Genomic DNA, 20915 nt, shown 5'->3' on the forward strand with positions numbered 1-20915 from the left:
TACTAATACATAATGAAAAGTAAATAAAAAAATAAAAATAAATCAAATCAAATCACACTCAAAACACAAACAGATACATGTAGAAATATATTTATTTGAATATAATTAATCCAATATAGTAATACATGTATATTTATTTAACTATTAATTACAAATCCCATAAAATGTTAATGGTGTGAAAAAAAACATTTAGGAATTACTGTTGTTTAAAGTAAATTTGTTACAGGCATTTGGTGATTTTTAGGAAAATGAAATAAAAATCCTTCACATGATCCTGTTTGATTCGAACAGATTGTACTCAAATAAGGAGGACTGAAAAGTCTTGACCGAACACTGAAGTCTCAGAGACAGGACTTGACATGTTGTCCTTACCTCTGTTGTCACACAAAAAAATTAGACAGAAATCATTAAGTACTTTCAGGTTGAATGTGAAATGGAATGGACAGTAGGTAACGCCAAAAAAATAAAAACAGTGTCATTATGCAGAGAACTAACTTCCTTGTTTTGGCCCTTCAGTGAACATTAATTAGTCTGTTAGCAAATGCTGCAAGTATTGTTCATATCACAGTAAAGTCTTACAGTAGTGTTACACATTTTGTTACTTCATTTAAAATCATTCATAGCAGAATCACAGCATTAAATTGTATGTATTACAGTGTATTTAATAGGTATTTTATAAGTATGTAAACCTGATTACTGAACTAAACTACTATTTCTAGTCATAGTTCCATTATCTTTATTATGACTATTATTGCCACTGTTCATCACACCCCCAACCGGCACCGTCAGACACCGCCTACCAAGAGCCTGGGTCTGTCCGAGGTTTCTCACTAAAAGGGAGTTTTTCCTCGCCACTGTCGCACTAAATGATTGCTCTTGGGGGAATTACTGGAATTGTTGGGTCTTTGTAAATTATAGTGTGATCTAGACCTACTCTATCTGTAAAGTGTCCTGAGATAACTCTTGTTATGATTTGATACTATAAATAAAATTGAATTGAATTGATTACCTGAACGGGTTAAAATGGAATGTAGTAATGCTGAACACAAATGTAAGAGCCATACATTGGAATACATAATTACCTTCATGAAAATATGATGCTTGCTACAGTGAGCTATGTGAAACGTCCGACACCGTTAATACAATGTAAAATGGATTAAGGCCGCACACTAAACATTCACTGTATTAATGTGTTCCCGTGCAGCTGTTGATTAGTATGAAATTCATGTTGTTCTTATCTTCTCTCTGGTCCTAAAGGTCGAGGAAACAACACACGTGTTGTCTGGGAAGCAGTGGGATGTCTTCAAAGAAAATAATTCTGAAAAAAGAAGATATTTTTCATCATTTAATCAATTTTCTTTCATATCTCTCTTCCTCTGTATTCACACTATTGGCAAATTGACCCATAGTTAAGCTGGGATGTTTTTTTAGAGCAACTATTGATGTACAGAGGCGATGTGAAATGCATTTCTGCAAACTATACAGAACAGTGAAGCATATTGACAGTTGGTGGCAGAAACGTGCCATAAAAGGTAGCAAGCAATGCACCAGTGAAAGAGGGTTGGTTGATTAGGATGGGAGGGCTGTAATTTCCATGTTTTTATCAGTTGATAAATTAAACCTTGAGCACTTGGCATCAGCAAAATGGACAAGTACCTGATAACTGACGTTTAAATATTTCCAGTTCTTTGCAACTTAAAAAAAAAACATCTTAAAGTTGGTGCTTTAAAGATATAGTGCGTAGTTTCTGTCGCCCCCATGAAGAATTCTAAGTAATGACAACAAAACTGTTGGCGCATCCACATGATACAAGCCTTCCATAAGCTTTGTAGCAACTAATTTGGCAATGGCTTGAATGTAACAGACGTTCATTAATATCAAAAAGTTACGCACTACAGCTTTAAGATGGTTTAGCTAGTGTGGTCAATGGGTTTTCTCCCAGCTTTGCTTTCTCATGATACTAGGGGTGGGGGGAAAAAAATGATACAGCATAGTATAGCAATATTTTTCCGTGACAATATTGTATCATACACAGATGCCAAGTATCGATCTATTATTATATATGTGTTGGTCAGTTTGTCTGCTTGACAATTCCAAGTGAGATGAACAAACAGATACATTTTTAGATAAAACAAATGTTTTCTTTTGGGGACATAATTTGAAACTGGGAAAAATCTGAAGTTGGAAAACGGTAATACTTATATAATATTGCGATATGTTTAAAATTGCAATAATATTGTATTGTGACATGTGTGTTGTGATAATATATCCTGAGGCCTCTGGTGATTCCCATCCCTAGGGCTGTGTTTCTCTCTTCCTCTATGACTCACCTTTAGCACAACAGCAGCCACTACAGCCAGGACGGCTAAGAGCACCATCCGCCCAACCCAGCCCAGGTCAACGTTCTGCAGGATGAAGAAGCGAGCCCAGCCCAGTTTCTTGGGTGTGTGAGGCGGGTACCGCATGCTGTTCACGCCCTCCATATTCAGCTGCTTGATGAGACAACCACGCAGGTGGCTCAGCTGGTCAAAGCTGTACTTGCCGTGGTAGCAGCCCATACCACTGTTTCCTGCACATGAAAACAGAGGAAGGTTTTTGAAAACATATGGCCTCCACTTTGATGACATTAAATCAAGCAATCATCCAATAACGCTGAGCGCAGTTGAAAGCAGAGAAAAATATTTTGATGGATCCAATATTTGAATGTATGTTCATTCAACCATCAGCATTGAAATCTCTGATGTTGGGGGTTTCATGAACACCAACAAGAAAGGAAACTGAACACAAAATGTTGCACACATTCTTTGATTCTTTCTTTTTTTTCTTATCACTGTGAATATTTGCACATTGTTTAGTCAACATGTTGCACATTTCATCCTCTTCATTTTAAACACTGTGCAACACTTCATTTTAGAATATATATATATTACATATTTTAATTGTAAATTTGTATTTTATATTTATGGCTTTTGACATAATTAAAGACTTGCTTTATTTTGCCCTAATGTCACACTAGAGGGCACCCTTATGCCCCTCTGCATGGCATACACACAGTACTGAGTGAGTGAACAGGTGAGTTCACTAATGAGTGAATAAGCAAAAGTAAGTGAATTTCTGTTTTTGGTACCATTTCTAAAAAAAAAAACGTTGTCCCTGTGTCTACTCACCCACTCCTCCGAAAGGCAAAGAGTTCACAGAAAAGTGCACGAGACAGTCGTTGGCCAGCAGTCCTCCACTGGAGGTATCGTCTGCCATTCTCGTTATCACCTTTAGAGAAAAGATTCATGTAATGCTCATGAATTGACATGTAGAGGTGAGGTTAGGTTGCATCTGGTAAAGGTACAGTATATGTACCATTTCCGCATAAAAAAAACACAACTATACATGTGTTATATATTTTGTTGAGTTGTGTACTACTTTATCCCAAATCCATCCATCCATCCATCTTCGTCCACTTATCTGGTGTCGGGTCGCGGAGGGAGCAGCTCCAGCAGGGGACCCCAAACTTCCCTTTCCCGAGCCACATTAACCATCTCCGACTGGGGGATCCCGAGGCGTTCCCAGGCCAGGTTAGAGATATAATCCCTCCACCTAGTCCTGGGTCTTCCCCGAGGCCTCCTCCCAGCTGGACGTGCCTGGAACACCTCCCTAGGGAGGCGCTCAGGGGGCATCCTTACCAGATGCCCGAACCACCTCAACTGGCTCCTTTCGACGCACACACCCTCTGGTCCCACTTTTTTAAAGGGGAACCACCAGCCCGGTCTGCCACTCCTTTGGCACTGTCCCAGACTTCCACACAATGTTGAAGAGGCGTGTCAACCAAGACAGCCCCTCCACACCCAGAGCCTTGAGCATTTCTGGACGGATCTCATCAATCCCAGGGGCTTTGCCACTGTGGAGTTGTTTGACTATATCAGTGACTTCCGCCTGGGAAATTGACAACAATCCCCCATCATCCTCCAGCTCTGCCTCTAACATAGAGGGCATATTAGTCAGATTCAGGAGTTCCTCAAAGTACTCCTTCCACCGCCCTATTACCTCCTCAGTTGAGGTCAACAGTGTCCCATCCTTACTGTACACAGCTTGGATGGTTCCCTATTTCCCCCTCCTGAGGTGACGAACGGTTTTCCAGAAGCACCTTGGTGCCGACCGAAAGTCCTTCTCCAAACTTCTCCCACACCCGCTGCTTTGCCTCTTTCACTGCAGAGGCTGCAGCCCTTCGGGCCCTTCGGTACCCTGCAACTGTCTCCGGAGTCCTCTGGGATAACATATCCCGGAAAGACTCCTTCTTCAGTCGGAATTTACCCGCACTACCCGTTTGGGCTTCCCCCACCCCCTGACCCAACTCACCAACAGATGGTGATCGGTTGACAGCTCTGCCCCTCTCTTCACCCGAGTGTCCAAAACATACGGCCTCAGATCAGATGAAATGATTATAAAATCGATCATTGACCTTTGGCATAGGGTGCTCTGGTACCAAGTACACTTATGAGCATCCCTATGTTCGAACATGGTGTTCGTTATAGACAATCCATGACTAGCACAGAAGTCCAACAACAAACAACCACTCAGGTTTAGATCAGGGAGGCCGTTCCTCCCAATCACGCCTCTCCATGTGTCTCCATCATTGCCCACATGCGCGTTGAAGTCCCCCAGCAGAACTATGGAGTCCCCCACTGGAGCCCCATGCAGGACTCCACTCAAGGTCTCCAAGAAGGCCTACTCCGAACTTTTGTTTGGTGCATATGCACAAACACCAGTCCGAGTTTTCCCCCCCACAACCCGCAGGCATAGGGAGGTGAGCCTCTCGTACACCGGGATAAACTCCAACGTAGCGGCGCTCAGCCGGGGGCTTGTGAGTATCCCCACACCCGCCCGCCAGGGTTTAACTACTCTGCTGTGCGTGTGTGTGTGCAATGTCAGTTGTTAGGTACCTTGTTATCTGATGAGAAGACGTAGAGAGCCAGAGGTTTCTCTCTTTTGTTGATAAACTTGATTGCTTCGTCCAGGCCGCTGACTGACAAGATGGGAAGCAGAGGTCCAAATATCTCCTCCTGCATCACCTTCGCCTCTGGCTTCACGTCCCGCAGAACTGTGGGGGCTAAACACAACACAGAAACACTATTCATCAAATGCATGTTTTCATAGTCTGTTTTTTCTTACTTAAATTTGTGTAATTGCCTGAATGAAAACCATGAAAATAAGCTCCCTCCTAATTGATTTTCATGTCAAGAGTTGAAGGCTGTCAGAAGGATTACCTATGTAGCAGTCTGACTCGTCGTTGTCTCCGCCTACAGCGATGGTGCTGTCTTCCAACATGTTTATTATCCTCTTGAAGTGGCGCTGGTTGATGATGCGTCCGTAGTCAGGGCAGGTCTTTGGGTTGTCTGTGTAGAACTCCTGCCAGACGAAAAACAATCTCATTACTTTACAAATATTGTTGTAAAATCCAGACAAAGAATACTGAATTAACTGAAGGAATATCCTCCTAAATCAATTATTGTTCTGATACACTTAGGTTTTAAAACTCAGTTAATGTACCAACAACATGACTTTCTGTCATAGCAGTTTACAGCTCTTAGACTGTTTTGAAGTTTCCAATGGAATCAATTACTTTTCCTAAGTGTGTTTTTATGTCTTGAGTACCTTTATGGCCTTCTTGACCTCTTCGATGACCCGGTCCTGGATGCTGGGGTCACACAGGATGTAGTCGGGGGCGATGCAAGTCTGACCACAGTTTGTGTACTTTCCCCAGGCAACACGCCTACACAGTAGTGGAAGAGTTCACAGGAAGGTTTTTAGGAAGGAACAGCTACAGTTCAGTTCAATCACTTTATTATCCCAGATGGGAAACATGATCTGCAGTCAGGAGTGCAAGATAAAAAATACAACATAAATGTACAAATAAACGAAAACAACAAACAATACAAAGACATAAAGTACAAAAATGTTTCCTGTACATACAATATACAGAGCACAATTTTACACAATACTACAGGAGCAATCTATTAAAAAAAAAATCTAAATTACGTGTGCAAATTAAGCTGAATTATTGCACATGGAACAAAGGAGTTTTTACTCCTATTGTTCTTGAACCAGGGTACTCTTAAGTATAGAGTGAATGGATGGAAAAAATGGTTGCTATAAAAATGGAGAAAATAACCATTAAGTCATATCATTTTTAATCATTGTTCTGACCTCATGCCACAAGAACAGTTTGTTTGTGACAGCAGCGGGTCCCGGACCCCCACTGACATGGACTCTTACCCTCCCCCATACACATCTGTCTCTATACTCTTTATCAGGGGTCAGCAACCATTGGCATGCAGTAGCTTTACCAATGGCACACTAGCAGTAAGTGTGCAAGAGTGCTTTTTAGAAATGTTTAAGTGTCCTCTCGTCCGCATGTCAAATTACGTCTTTCATAGCCATTGGCAGGAGTGAAGGAGTAAACCAGGTGAGCTGCCAGAGTGGCCTAGACGTCTTTTTTAAGGCAGATGGGCATTTCCTTAACAAGTCAGGAGTAAAGTTGTTCACCTCAAACCTACTTTACTTCCTGTGACGCCCTGTTCCCTCTACCAAGGACAAGAGGAATCTAAACAAGAAGAAGACATAACACAGCGCCGCAGAGATCCACCCCCGCCCTACCTGAGAGCATTGACCACATTTTATAACTATGGTTGACCATGGAAGACATCAGAGCCGAGACAATGAATCTCAACCCCCCTCACCAACACCAACGCCTTTGAGGATCCATCTCCTTCACCACCCTATACCCCATCCATGTCACAGTTCTCTCCACTAACCCTTTCCCTCTCCTCCCCCTTGTTGGAGTTCACTGACCAGATGAAGGAGCTGGTTACCAAACTTAAACCCCGCCCTACTCCTATTATTTTCCGCCGGCATCCACCTGCCACAGTTTTTACACCATCACCAATGGTAAAACGCCAGGCACCTCAGCCCCCTCCACAATGGCAACATTCAGCCTGATAAGGTTGATTGTGTAGCTTGTTTTTACTTTCTATTCTCTTTCATTAATTTTTTTATTGTCTTTATTTGCTCTTTTATGTTTTATGTAAAGCACTTTGAATTGCCTTGTTGTTGAAATGTGCTATATAAATAAAGTTCCCTTGCCTTACTGTGAACTTTTGCACATTCCCTCATCAATATTTGTGCACATCCTGCACAAAACTGTACAGCTTTCTTTTAAAACACATATTTTACATTTTTGTTATAGTATCGTCTTTTTTTTCTTTACATATTTTTGTTTGTTTTTGTTTTATTGTACTATTTCTATTTTATATTTATGTTCTTGACTGTTGCAGTACTTTGCTTTTATTTTATTTCCTCTTAATATGTTTATTGTATGCACCAAACACCAAGGCACATTCCTTGTAAGTGAAAACCTATTTGGTATTAAACCTGATTTAGATTCTGACCTGCAGGCTATGGCTATGTCACAGTTCCTGTCAATGTAGCAGGGGCTCTTGCCGCCCAGCTCCAGGGTGACAGGCGTGAGGTGTTTGGCAGCAGCCTCCATGATCAGTTTGCCCACCACGCTGTTGCCGGTGTAGAAGATGTGATCGAACCTCTGACGCAGCAGCTCCTGGGTCTCTGACACTCCTCCAGTTACTACGGGGTAAAGCTCCTACATAGGGTAAAAACACACATTCAGTTATCACAAAGCAGCATGCAGTTTCTAAAGCAATGTGGTATACTCCTTTGTAGCACTTAGTTTTAATTAAGTCTTCCTGCTTGCTGGTTATTTGCACGTTAACTGTAAAAACACTTTTAAATGTTTCTTAAACTGTTTAATTTCCCATCTGATGATCATAAATGACCTGTAACAGCATACAAGACTAAAAGTGAAAAGAACGCTATTTTTATATCGTTTTTATTAATGCCTCTGCCCGGGTCTGATTTTCCCTGCAAAGTCACAAAATGATTTACGGCAGGTAGACCGGCTCTACAGTAACACATTCTGAAGGGTCACAGATTTTGGTGTAACACCGGAAAAGCTTGTGTTTGAGTATCCAGCCAGGTAAAAGGTAGCAGTATATTTCTTTATATGGGCCTAATTGTATTTTAATTTTATTTTCGAAGTTATCGGTTGTAGTTATGGCTGATACTGGGGCAGGGCCATCACAGCAAAAAAGTAAATGAAATGAAGAACTAAAAGCTAAAAGGGGAGAGTGACAGGTGTCGGTCGGTCTTTCAACAGATGGGGACAATTACGGGATTGTAAAGAATTCAAACAGGTATGTAATATGTCTATTTCATTCATAAAATAACTTTACAATGCGAGACGTGGTTGTACGTAGGCTACATAAAATTACGTCCCCCTTCCATTTAGTGCCCAGTTTTTTTTTCTTTTCAGTCCGTGTTTGTGTTGGCCTACTATTTTCTTTTTGTCCACCTGTACTTGTGTAAAGAGTCCTTGGGTTTCATGAAAGGTGCTATATTAATCTAAGATATTATTATTATGTTGGTTGCTACAACAAACTCTTGCTAATGCTTTGGCTCATGAAACAGTGACAGTGATACCTGGTTTAGCTCACGATACGTCCAAAGTAGGCTAAGTTACCGTATGCAACACCTGCAAAATGCGACGATGCATCTGTAATGTATTCTCTTATTGTAAATTAATCATTTTCTGTCTGAGCAAAACATTCGTCGCAACTATATGACCTCCCGGTAACGCTAACTCAGTTATACAGTGGGTACATGCTTTCTTCCAGTGGACATTACATTACGCCACCAGCTGGCATGCGCTAGAAAAGACCTTTACGACAGCAGGTGTGGTAAAAACACACCTGCTTTTGTCTAAAGGGGCCGCTAGAATCAACACAAACTGAAAGTTCCTCGGTGCCACTTTAAAAGAGCCAAGCAAACACTTTTACTGTATTGTATGGTTGCGCATGTAAAGTTTATATACTATAGCAAAGGTGAACAATGTTTGCCTGATATACTGTGTCAGTACACATGGAGCCAGCAGAAAAAAAGCTAGTAATGTGGACTACAAAATCTGGGTTTTTGTTCTAAGAGGAAATCATTTTTCTTGAGTATAGAGGGGAACACCACCTAAATTATATTATATTACAATTAACAATTGTCTGTACAGTGTCATTTATGTGTTTTCTACTTAAAGGTTAGGTCCATCTGAATCATTTTTCGGGTTTTTCAGGCGGAAACGCCCACTCAGCTGTTGACAAATGTTACAGCTGATGCCTTCCCCTCCCTTAACCCCTATACTTGCACTTTGCTGAAAAAAAGCCCTTTAAGAAACAACAATATTCTTACATTTCATAAACAATAAGTGTCTTGTTTCACTTTAATGAATCGGCAGATACAGTTTATGTGGATGCTATGTGCCCCGTCCTTACTTTGTCAATGTAAAGCGGCAGCAGGTCCTCCATGACTTTTGCAGTGTGAACACAGACCTCTGAGGGCTTGACCACAGCTGCATTACCTGGACAGGTGAATGACAAAAGCAGCAAATATCACATAATAGAAACACATGGTTCACTTTTAAAAGTCTAATATATTTCTCCTTTCCTCTTAAATTCCCAATTGTTACTCCATTGTTCCCCATAGTTTTGTTTTCTTCCACTGTACCTTCATTTAAACCTGCAATAACTTGACTTTTTTTGGCCACTCAGGGACATCAGAAACAAAACTGATCATCACCTGTTGATATGGCGAACTTGTTAGCAAACAGTTGCTTATTTACACAACTTATCATTAATTTATAGTCAAGAAGTACACTAATATCTGTCTGTTTTGCTGCTAAACGCTCCACTATGTTCACCAGCTACTGTCTATTTGCCATTTATTGATGAGCAGGAAGTGTATATATTAAGGTTATTAGGCTTTTTGTATGGGGGGCAAATGTATTACCTACTTATGACATAGCCTACATCAGTGGTTTATGGCTATCAGCTTTGTTGAGACTTGCTTATTTATTTTAGCTGAAATTACATAATTTTTCTAGTAAATAATTTGTCATAACACCTCTATATATTAGATATAATATTAATTAATATATTGCCATAAATTGCTATTTGATATTGTCTGATAAGAAATGTCTTACTTGTGAAGAAAAAGGTAACTTTTGCACCCACAGTGCCTCTTTGTCCTGTTGTTTGTTGGTTATCAAACAAAATCCACAACTGGCCAACTTTATCGGAAGTTACGTTCTGCTTTTTTATCCCCTGCTTCTCCTGGTCATCTCTTATAAATGTACTTCTCAGTATTGGAAAAACTGCATTTTATTTATGCAACTTTAGATTTTACTTGACTGCTGTCAGTAGTTGGCGAATGACGACACAACACACAGACAACAAAAGACTTGAGACCTGCTAGGCAGAGACGACTGTCAGAGATCTGATAATGCTGGAGCAAAGGATAAGGTCCATGCTGTGCAAACACATACTGCATGGGCTGCAGCATGACAGGACTCAGTTCATTTCAGTCCTTAAGCCATCAATGTTTTAATCTAAACAGGCTTTCCCAATGAAACACAAATGAGCTGTCTACCTGCAGCAGCTATCGTAGCACTAATATGCAAAACTATCCCTGTGGCTGAGTAACAAACAAAAGATTTAAGCAAATCAAAAACTAGACAAAAGACTAATGCTAAACAGTCACAACCAAACTCTCCACACTGAGGTTTGCATCACAAAGTGATCAGAGTCGAGCCAAAACACTCAGGGTGGCAGGGTGGCCATTTAAGGGTAGCTTCTTGAATTCTGAAATTAATTATTCACGATTTCACTGATTATATTGGAGCAGATTAGTCCACTTAACCTTGTCCTTTGAGCCTTCACTGATAGGAACAATGAACAGAGTTGAGACACGTATGTTCCCACGTGCAGACACACCAAGATTAAATGTTTCTATATATACTGCTAATCTTTTAACTTTCTCATGTCTGCAGTACAGAGTGGCCTTTGCCTTTGACCCAGTAATTGCCAATGGATAAAGAGTAAAGAATGTTGACCAATGCCTGGATTAAACAGGAAGTGGAGTGGTTATGATCACAAGACACAGCCACTGAACAGGACAAAAAAATAAAAGAAGAATAAGAGATAACTGGAAATACACAGTGCCTCCAAAAATGAGAGTTGTTGTGGTTTCTGCATGTTTGTTAATTGATCAACAGACAGTTCTATGAGCTTTGAGGTGCCTTTACAAATTCTACATTGTGACCCCTTATGCTATTTTCTTTTTTTTTTATTGCTTGAGTGGACACAAATCTTGTGTCAGTGTTTCAAAATCCCACCAGTGTTTTCAAAGTTCATCAAATGGGGAAGGGACAATGAAATTGGATAGAAATGCGAACGATGACCTTGTTACATCACACACACACACACACACACACACACACACACACACACACACACAGGCACGGACATGCACAGTGCCCTTTCACCCACCCCACCACAAATACAAACACAGCTTGCTACAGTACCAGCGGCGATGGCTCCTATGAGCGGCTGGATGGTGACAGCCCAGGGGTAGTTCCAGGCCCCGATGATAAGCACCACTCCCAGAGGCTCCGGCTTGATGTAAACAGTGTCTGAGATGGTCATCAGGTTCTTCTCCACAGGTCGAGGGGCCGCCCACTCCTTCAGTTTCTTGATGGCCAGGCCGATCTCCCCCTCCAGACCTAGAGTCTCATACAGCTGGGTCCCCACCACGCTCTGGGGATGAAGACTATAACGTTGGGCTTGCTCATGGCTAATGTCGTATTTTTTCCTGTTTTTAAATTGTAACCACTTTAATCCCTTCCTTTGTGAAGATCTTAGTATGTTTAATACTATGCCTTCTACTTCATTAATATTTGTATCTTTAACCTGTTTCACAACTATTGTCTTATAAAAAATTTAAATAGTTTCAAATATCCTTATTAAACTTTAAACAAAGTAGTCTGTGAAAAATAGCACAAGATGTTTCATCTGAGTATTAGTCAAAATAATCCATACATTATGCTTCTTTTTTTTTAACTAAAAAATAAGTTGTATGAGCTCAGGTCAATGCTAAGAAATGCTTAACTAAGAATTGTTTTGTTTTAGTTAGCTTAGAATGAGCCCTTTATATCTTCATCAGGAGCGGGTCCTTTCTACAGAGCTCGCCATGTTGCACCGCCATGTTTCTACAGTAGCCCAGAACAGACAAACCAAACGCTGGCTCTCGAGAGGTCCTTTCACATTATTACGTTAGTGAGGGAAGGGGTATTCAGTTGGTGGCAGCTTGCAACCTCATGCTAGATGGCACTTAATCCTACACACTGGTCCTTTAAGTTGATAACAAGATCTAACACAACATTAGATGACAATATATGTATGGATTTAAAATCAGCTATAAATGGGCGGTCACTTTGGACCGGAAACACAGAATGAATTAACATGAAACGAACACAACACGAGTGTTAAGACGTGATTTACTTTTTGAGTTGTCTTTGATACTTCTCATTTTCTGAAAATATTTGATCAATTGATGTTCATATGAGACTAGTTGTTTAGTTCTGGTTTTCTAATACTAACAGCTAATGGCCTGTAGTTAATTTGCACAAACTAAGAAGCACAAAAGTCTGACCCAACAGACTCTGAACTTTATTCTAAGACCCTGACTCTCAAGCTTGTTGTAGACCAGGTATTGGTTATTTTGGGCCGTGAGGAAGAGCATCTCACTACTCACCTTATTGAGGTCTTTCTTGATGGCATCTGAAATCACACTCTGTTTCTCAATGAACAACCGCTGCAGGTTCTTTAGCTGGCGGATCCGGTGCTCTAAAGATTTGGACCTGCCTGTTTCAAAGGCTTTTCTGGCACGAGCCACCGCCTGCTGCTCCTTGGACATCCTAGGGGACAAAAGACTGATAGTTTTAGTCTGCTGTTCTGACACGAGATAATATTTAGTTTTTTTGTGCAGTTTGTGTAAAACTTTTGATTTCTTCAGCGTGTGAAAGTTGCCAACTTGCCACATTTCTTTGGACTGTTTTGTAGTACACTGTTAATCATCTAATGTGATGAGCTACAGGCCACACACTGTAGTTTTGGTTCACTTTCAAAGAATTAAACCAATTATAGTAAAACTAGTATATGACTAGTATAAAAATATGAGTAATTCTTGTTTTGAGGAACTCATCCATCTGGTCCAGAAGCCAGGAAGCAAACACACCTGATTAAAAAGAAAACTAGCTATAGGTCTTCACTGTTACAGATTAAGTATGTATCAGTATTTAAAGTAAATTAAAACGATGCTTACATAATGCATCAGTAATAGGGCTAAAACCAATGATTAATTTGATTATGGAATTATGTATCAATTATTTTCCTGTTTGGCATTTTTCACATTTTCTAATATTTTTTAGGTCAATCACAGTTTCCCAAAGCACAAGCTGAGTCTTCAAATGTTTTGTTTTGTCCAACTAACAGTCCAAAACCTAAATATATTTAGTTTACTATACACAAAGACAAATTAATATGTGAGAAGCTGGAATCAGACAATTTTAGAACTTTTAAAAATGACCCAAAACGATTAATCGATTATTGAAATAGTTTTCTGTCAATCGATTAATCATTGCCGCTCTAATAAAAAACAATCATTGAACTAATTATTTATTTAATTAATTCATTCATTTGATACTTTGAGTATTTTTTGCATAATCATTTTGTACTTTACTTGCTTCAAATACAGTAGAATTGAATCTGGACTTTTACTTGTAGTGAAGCATTTTTACATTGTGATAGCCTAAGCATACGGATACATTTATTAAAGTAGATCTAGTTAAATACTTCCACTATACTGAAAAACTACATTACTGTTTAATAAAAGCAGTTAACCCACTAGATGCTGTGTTTGAAAGGAACCAGTTCACGAGTGGTTCTTTTGGAAGCAGGCAGATTGTATGTTTTCACTTTAAGTTATAACACCGCGACATTTCACAAAAGAGGAATGAAAATTTTAGCTAGGCCTCTCTTAATTGATCTGCAGTGGTGCAGTTTAAATGTCCTTCCTGCCAAATGGTAGCTTGCTGTCGGTGCTGCTCTTTGTTTATAGAAAACGGAGAATGTGTTATAATAGGATTGTAATAGGAAACCTCCATGAGAATAACAACTAGCTACTGGGTCAGAGCACTCTGTGGGTCAGTAAAGGTGCAGTAATGAGAAACTAACGTTACCCAGTGACAGTTAAACACGATACCATTCTATAACTAGGTATGTAAGTGAACCTTAATTAATCTGTCACACTGGTGGTTAACTAGCTAGTATTATTGTATTTTAAAGGGCTATTTTCTTTACAAATAGAATAGCAGTTCGTTTCGCGAACTGTCCGCTGTTGCTGTCCTTCAGCCGTTAGAGGAACTGTCTTTAACAATGGCGAGAAAACACTGAACAGTTGGTTGTGTTTTCATTCCTACCTGATTACTTTGAGATGCAGCTAATGTCTTGAGATCCCTCTCGGTCTTAAAGGTGAGATAACCCGCAGCAAAGGAGATGAACAACAGCGGCAAACACAGCTCTCCCTTCCCCGTTAGCTAGCTAGGTAGGTCACACCCCCACAGGGGCAGGACCAAACTGCCGCTGCGGTTAGCTTTTAGCAACGTTAGCATCATGGCTCTCTGGATGGCAGCAGTTGTCTGACAGTGGGTGTGGGTGGGTTGTGTCAAGAGTTCAGACTAAAATATCTCAACGTTTACTTTACAGTGGTTCCCAAAGTGGTGTCAGGGGTCCTTGAGGGGGTTCTCAACAAAAGGGAGAATAATTTATTTTCATTAGGCTATATTTCCAACTATTATAACACAACGACATAGCCTAGTGTTAGACACAACACTGTTAGAAATATCGGAAATATATATATGGTCCTTTTGCAGAATAGGCTAGTAGGCCTATACAAATGTAAAAATATGTAAAAGTAATATCTAAATAATTAGATCATAACATATTAGCAACACTTTTCTTATAAGAGTAGTACATAGGCTAATATCATAAACAAATAATGACATAGCCATAGCCTAATGTAGCTACAGTATTTATTCCACTCTCTGTTGTGGATGTATCCCTCTTTAATCAAATGCCAGCAGTCGCACTTAAGCTCTAAAACTCAGCACAATCAGATACTCTTTGAATCAATTATCTGATATTCCTGGAAACCGTGGAATTATATTCTTGTTCAGGGGTGATATCCCATCATCTCTCCAGTCTGGTCCACGTCCCTGAGAAGTAGAAACTGAAATCCAAAATAAAATCTGAGTCAAGGGCAGTTTATCTATTTATTTGTTATGTCTATCTTTATAGGTCTATAGTAGGCTTACATAGAGATGACTTATGCCATCTACCACATAATTTACAGTCTATGATTAGTGTGCAGCACATAAATATAAAAATAACACCAAACACAAACAGTAGGCCTATACAAATTAATTCTTAAGAGTCAGAAACAAGTTGATCTTGAGTTATGCATGTTTTCAATCAAGTCAAACTTTATGTGAATAAAAAGTAGACTCCCTTTAGGCTTTAAATGTCTTGCCCTGAGGCCCGAAACATCATCAGTATAAATAGAGAAATGCATATGGATCCAGAGTGCACGACACCTTTTTCTTACTTTCAAGTCTACTTCCAGTGACCAGCACCTCACGACAGCCCTGGCTTGGTGTGCGTTGTCAAGTTCATGTCTTCACCACTGACCATGTGTATACAAACTAGCCATGACTGAAATGGATTTAGTCTTCATAGTTTTGAATTAGAACATTACATTTGAACGTTTTGTAATGAATACATTTGAATGACCAACTAATGACCTCGCCTAAACCCACAATTTTCTTTTTGGACTTTGACTGATGACTTAAGTCACACCTGCTAGATTGCAGTGCTTCAACAGAATATTTCAGTATCTTGTCCCCAGCATTCCTTTTGAGCCAGAATATGTGTTTATTTTGTAACTATAGCTGCACTAAATCATGTCTCCTACTTCCCCTTCCTTCCCTACAGAGTAGGTTGTTCTTTTATCCACAGCCAAGCTAGAATCACACTCAGCTTCTATTTCTCAGATCTAGATCAGAAAGGCTTTTTACAGCACAGGACATGATACAAGAAGTAGCCCCCTCACCTCAGCCATGCAGCACATGGGTTAGGCCCAAAATTCTCTCTTGTTGACAGGAAATGTGGACGGAGTTTCCACATCAAACAGCGGGCTGAGGAATGGTGTTTGTGTATTGTGAAGGAAGGAGCGAGGATGTAGGTGAGGGAGATGAGGGCACAGCGTCATTCACACCTGAGTGTCAATACTGATTCCTTAGAGAGGAGTGTGGACTCAGAAGACCAGCGTTTCTCTGTGTGCACACCTGAGTTTGTGAGGTATAAACTGAAGCATTCAGACACACAGAGAAGGACAGTTTGTGAGTTGGTGAGGTCAGGAATATACAGAGTGGAGGCTGGAAACTCAAAATGAGATGAAGAGTGCCACTCCATGAACAAGTAATGTATGAGATGAAGAAAAAAAACAGACATGCAAACAGGCAAACATGCCTATTTGTGATTTGACCCCTGCAATTTAGGAAAATTAGTTACATTAAAGTATAATAAGCCAAAATCTAATTCAAACTCAACTAAGAAAGTCTTTCAAAAACCCAAATAAAGAGTCTAATCTGGCAAAGAAATGCATGTTAAGTTTGTTGTGTTTAGCCACCACCAGTATTATTTTCTCTCTCTCTCTCTCTCTCTCTCTCTCTCTCTCTCTCTCTCTCTCTCTCTCTCTCTCATCTCTCTCTCTCTCTCTCTCTCTCTCTCTCTCTCTATATATATATATATATATATATATATATATATATTTATATATATATATATTATACATAGATGGGTGACAAAACAACATAAAGCCTCTTGAAGTGTTAGGTCAACAAATGAGCCTCCTAAACAGATGTCTCTGAGTTCTACTGGAGAGATGGATGGCATTCCTCTAAAATATATTCCTTTATTTGGTGTTTTGATGATGACGGAGGAGAACTTTGTTATAATTGACCTTAATTGTATTCAGGTTTTCCTTTTAATTTGTCACCTGCCTGTATATTCATCCTTATCATATACTGCATTGTGTAGGCCTACTATATTCTTATCACATTGAGCTCCACAGTCCATCACCATTCAAATATGCACATTCTGAACATCAAATTGTTGATGTCTAGTGAAAGTTTAGTGTTACACAACCTGTTTTCATTTTAGAGAAATTCTGTTTTGGAAGGCTTCATTGAGCCTCATTTAACAATTAAATATTGATTTATATTTATTGAATAGGGTGGGGAAGTCATATCCATATTTGGTGTTTATTTCAATTATATTGACTTGAAAGGTAACTAAAACAAATCTTTACAATAGAAGATAGCTAGATAGATTAATTTGTCTTTTTTTGTGATTTTTTAATAGAAAAATGATTATGTTTTGAAACTAATTAGTTGTATTAATTTTGTCGTTTATTTTATTTGTTTTTCATCAAAACGTTATATTGCTCTGCTAAAGTTTTGTGTCTTTTTATGTGCTATTTAATAAAATGTAGATAGATAGATAGATAGATAATGTCATTGTCATAATGTGTAAACTGTCTAATGTTGCCACCTAGCGGCTTCTTTTCACCTCTCAGGCTCCTTGCGCCTCAACAAATAGGCCTTCTATATGCTATAGCTAGTGTAAACGATAGCCTAATTCACTCAGATTTAAGGCTTATAAACCATAAAACATGTACTCCATGTTTATGTTTGACAAATAGCATGTTCAGGGTCAGGGGTCATCATGGCGATCTGGCAGCACGTGAGCCGGTTTCGACAGCCCATCTATTTTTGGTATCGATATATTGTTGTCTTAATGTAAGTCATGTGACGGCCAGCAGTCGTTTGAGTTATGATCTTAAAGGTTCATTGTTCATGGGAGTAGGAGTCAATGTGGAATACTTCACTGCTAATGTGAGCCAATCATCGGGGTTAATGTCTCATCTTGTGAGCTCCAAAATCATTTCTCACATCACGTGCTCTCCATAGAATAGGCTACCTGACAATAGATAATCAACTAAATCTATGCCATTATAGTTATTTGAAATAACCATTAAAAGCAAAATAGGCCTACACAATTTAATTCAATAGCTACTTTTCCAGGCCTGTTTTAGTTTTTAGACTTATGAGTCTGCCTTATGTTTGGGAATTTAAATTCAGTTTTGAATGGCCCATACACTGTGAGTCTGGCACTAGCCTGGGAACTGCTGTGCATTGGACTGCGCGTAATCCGGTGTTTTGATGTCTCGATCGGTGGAAACGCAACCGACCAGGAAGGAGAAAAAGTAGCCCGATTTGTCACCTCGACACATTTTAGCTGACTGAAGCCTCACACTCCGGCAGCTTCTTCAATACACTTCCACTAGCCACACAGTTTTCCCCTCTGATGCGCACCAGGAGGCAGCGAGCTGTGGAAGAGAGGATGTGCCACAGACTGTCAGAAAAGTGTAATTGTTGCCGTGTAATTAGCATTGTGTAACCGAGTCCAAATGTATTTACGTTTTTAGAATGATTATGGAGAGCAATAGCATAAATGAATTCTGAACATCAAATAGATAGCCTATTGTATCTCTAAACTCTGTACAAATATGTTGTCATTTTGCATTCTTGAATTTCCCCACAAGCTAAACGAATGTGAGTAATTTTAGAAATATTTTTCAGGATACAATAGCAGAGATTTCCCAGAAGATTTCAGTGTTGGGTGACCCTGCAGGATATGACAAGCTCCGTCTATAGGTTAAATAGGCACATTAATGGATCATCGGGGATCAAACAGACACCTATTAGCCGGACAGCCGTTAATAGGTGTGTAACACATCAAAGGCACGCGTTTGTAAGGCTTGACAATATCCACTGAGATGTGCAAGAGGGTGGGGTGCGGGGGGGGCTCGTTTTGTGTCTGTCAAGCAGTATAAAACCTTCTGGTATTCTGCGTGTTTACCAGTCACGAGGAGAGACTTGAGGAAACATACTCTCTTTCGCTGTGTTTCTAATTCAATAGAGGATAATGGCACTCGGGTTGGATTTTACTGGCCGTAATGTTTCTGAGATGAATACGTTTAACTCGGGACATCACTGGCCAGCCACATGCCTGGACATGAACAACAACGACGATTACGCACAGGACTCCAGCATAGGTGAGTGACTGAATACCTTTTCTTTTTACTTTGTAAACTGGCTCAGTGAACCAGTCTTAGAGAATAACATATAATATCGCATGTTTATTTCGGTTGCTTAAAGTTCTGCACATTTTTAAATTTACAATGTAAAGTTTAGTCGCTCTGTGTAGGCTAGGCCTACACCCATCTCCGAATTTAGTTAAAGTATGTACATACAATGTGTTTAATTACAATTGAGAGTTCAGAAAAAGCTAATAACAAACATGTTGTCCTCTCCCTGTAGTGCACCATGATGCTCCCCACAGGATGCGCTCAGACACCCAGCGCCGCCGGAAGCGTACGACTTTCAGCAAGGCGCAGCTGAGCGAGCTGGAGAGGGCCTTCTCTGTTACACAGTACCCGGACATTAAAATGAAGGAGTCTCTTGCATCTATAACTGGGCTACCGGAGTCTAAAATCCAGGTATGACACGTGCTTCACAGACGTCCCATGCGTAACAGATAATGCCAGTGTGCCATAAAAATAACAACATTTCATTATATTCAACAGGTCTGGTTTCAAAATCGACGCGCGCGCTATTTCAAGAGCAAGAAACCAAGCAGAGAAGTCCCCAAACCCTCCACAGACTACCTTCCTCACTTCTCATACACTCCAACTCCCAGTCCACCATTCCCACAGTTGGCTGATTCTTTCCCTCATTATCCCAGCCTACCGTTCCCACCAGGTTACCCTGCTCCCAGTTTACCTCAGTCCACCAGGCTCTCAACCATCCTGGGGAGTCAGACCATGTCACTGCCCGCACCTACATCTCCTGTCGCTGCCGACCAAGCTACACCCTGCTCCCCGCATGGGCCGGATCTCCCAAGAGTTCCCCAAGACCATTACTATCAAACGCCAAACTTTGCTGATTTTCACAATGTGTTCCCGCACAGCGGGTTCAGTCAATGGGATTTGACGGAGGACTTTGAGGCTTTCATCGGAGATGCACAAGAAGCCCAGCCTGTGGGTATCCATTGCGCTGCAGACAGACATCCTGGACCCAAGGAGAGCGTTAAGAGTCAGCTGGAGCACCAGAGCTTCTCCAGCACTGGCGAGTCCATGGACGACCTGTCCGATTTTTGCTTTCCTGACCTGGGCAACTTTAATCTATCAGATTTGGACATTTCTGCAGCAATGATTGATTATTTTTTGGGCTGATTGATAAAATAAGAGCTATTAGCTATAAGCTATTTAAAAGAAAGTTACATGTTTAAAACGACATTGTAAATAGGCTTAACGTTAGCTGTAATAGGCTAGTAGGCTATTTACTAAGGTAGTAATAGCAGTAATATTTATGGTGAGACTGCCCTGAAAAAAATTACTTTCTCATGTGAATGAAATGTATATAACTATTCAGAAATGTACATATTGTAGATTATTACACCGGCTTTACAAATAAAACACATTTTATTATATATTGTTATGAGTGTTATTCATAAGATCTGCTGCCGAAGTCGTCATCACGTGGCGCCGTGGCTTAGTTGGTTAAAGCGCCTGTCTAGTAAACAGGAGATCCTGGGTTCGAATCCCAGCGGTGCCTTTTTGTTGCTGGTTTAATTAACAGTGTCTTCAAGATTACCAGACGACACGGAAATGTTTGAATAAACTGCAGCGGTTTCTTTATACTGTAGCAACATGGTACTGCCGTGGACTGTCAAAGTCAAGTCAAAGCGTTAGCTATTCCTGTACAATGACATTCTTTCTTTTGCCTT

General features: G+C 40.1%; 2 protein-coding genes and 1 non-coding gene across 3 annotated transcripts; 2 read left to right on the plus strand and 1 right to left on the minus strand.

Annotated features, from left to right (window-relative positions):
- Window positions 1-74: 74 nt before the first annotated feature.
- On the minus strand, window positions 75-14566 carry aldh3a2b (aldehyde dehydrogenase 3 family, member A2b). Its single transcript, XM_078265922.1, has 11 exons — window positions 14426-14566; window positions 12700-12862; window positions 11471-11702; window positions 9384-9469; window positions 7440-7648; window positions 5647-5764; window positions 5259-5400; window positions 4935-5101; window positions 3168-3267; window positions 2331-2569; window positions 75-1318 (listed from the first exon to the last, which is right to left on the minus strand). The coding sequence occupies exons 2-11, from the start codon at window positions 12859-12861 to the stop codon at window positions 1304-1306; spliced, it is 1470 nt and encodes a 489-aa protein (XP_078122048.1). The 5' UTR covers window position 12862; window positions 14426-14566; the 3' UTR covers window positions 75-1303.
- Window positions 14567-19052: 4486 nt separating this feature from the next.
- Window positions 19053-20599, plus strand: LOC144528220 (uncharacterized). The gene is made up of 3 exons (XM_078266708.1): window positions 19053-19182; window positions 19448-19626; window positions 19714-20599. The coding sequence occupies exons 1-3, from the start codon at window positions 19053-19055 to the stop codon at window positions 20359-20361; spliced, it is 957 nt and encodes a 318-aa protein (XP_078122834.1). The 3' UTR covers window positions 20362-20599.
- Window positions 20600-20669: 70 nt separating this feature from the next.
- trnat-agu (transfer RNA threonine (anticodon AGU)) lies at window positions 20670-20743 on the plus strand. The gene has a single exon. It is a non-coding gene; the product is annotated as a tRNA-Thr (tRNA).
- The last annotated feature ends 172 nt before the right edge of the window (window positions 20744-20915 follow it).

This window comes from Sander vitreus, chromosome 13 (genome assembly GCF_031162955.1).
Source record: "Sander vitreus isolate 19-12246 chromosome 13, sanVit1, whole genome shotgun sequence".
NCBI lineage: Eukaryota > Metazoa > Chordata > Actinopteri > Perciformes > Percidae > Sander > Sander vitreus.

Bases quoted from the DNA above. Each gene is read 5' to 3' on its own strand.
- aldh3a2b (XM_078265922.1), bottom strand. From the start codon at position 12,861: ATGTCCAAGGAGCAGCAGGCGGTGGCTCGTGCCAGAAAAGCCTTTGAA. The intron at 5,765-7,439 runs GTCAGAATCTAA...ACTACTGTGTAG, and splicing joins GACATAGCCATAGCCTGCAG to GCGTGTTGCCTGGGGAAAGT. The intron at 2,570-3,167 runs GTGAGTAGACAC...TTTCATGTGCAG, and splicing joins TTTGCCTTTCGGAGGAGTGG to GAAACAGTGGTATGGGCTGC.
- LOC144528220 (XM_078266708.1), top strand. From the start codon at position 19,053: ATGGCACTCGGGTTGGATTTTACTGGCCGTAATGTTTCTGAGATGAAT. The intron at 19,183-19,447 runs GTGAGTGACTGA...CTCTCCCTGTAG, and splicing joins CGCACAGGACTCCAGCATAG to TGCACCATGATGCTCCCCAC. The intron at 19,627-19,713 runs GTATGACACGTG...TATATTCAACAG, and splicing joins TACCGGAGTCTAAAATCCAG to GTCTGGTTTCAAAATCGACG.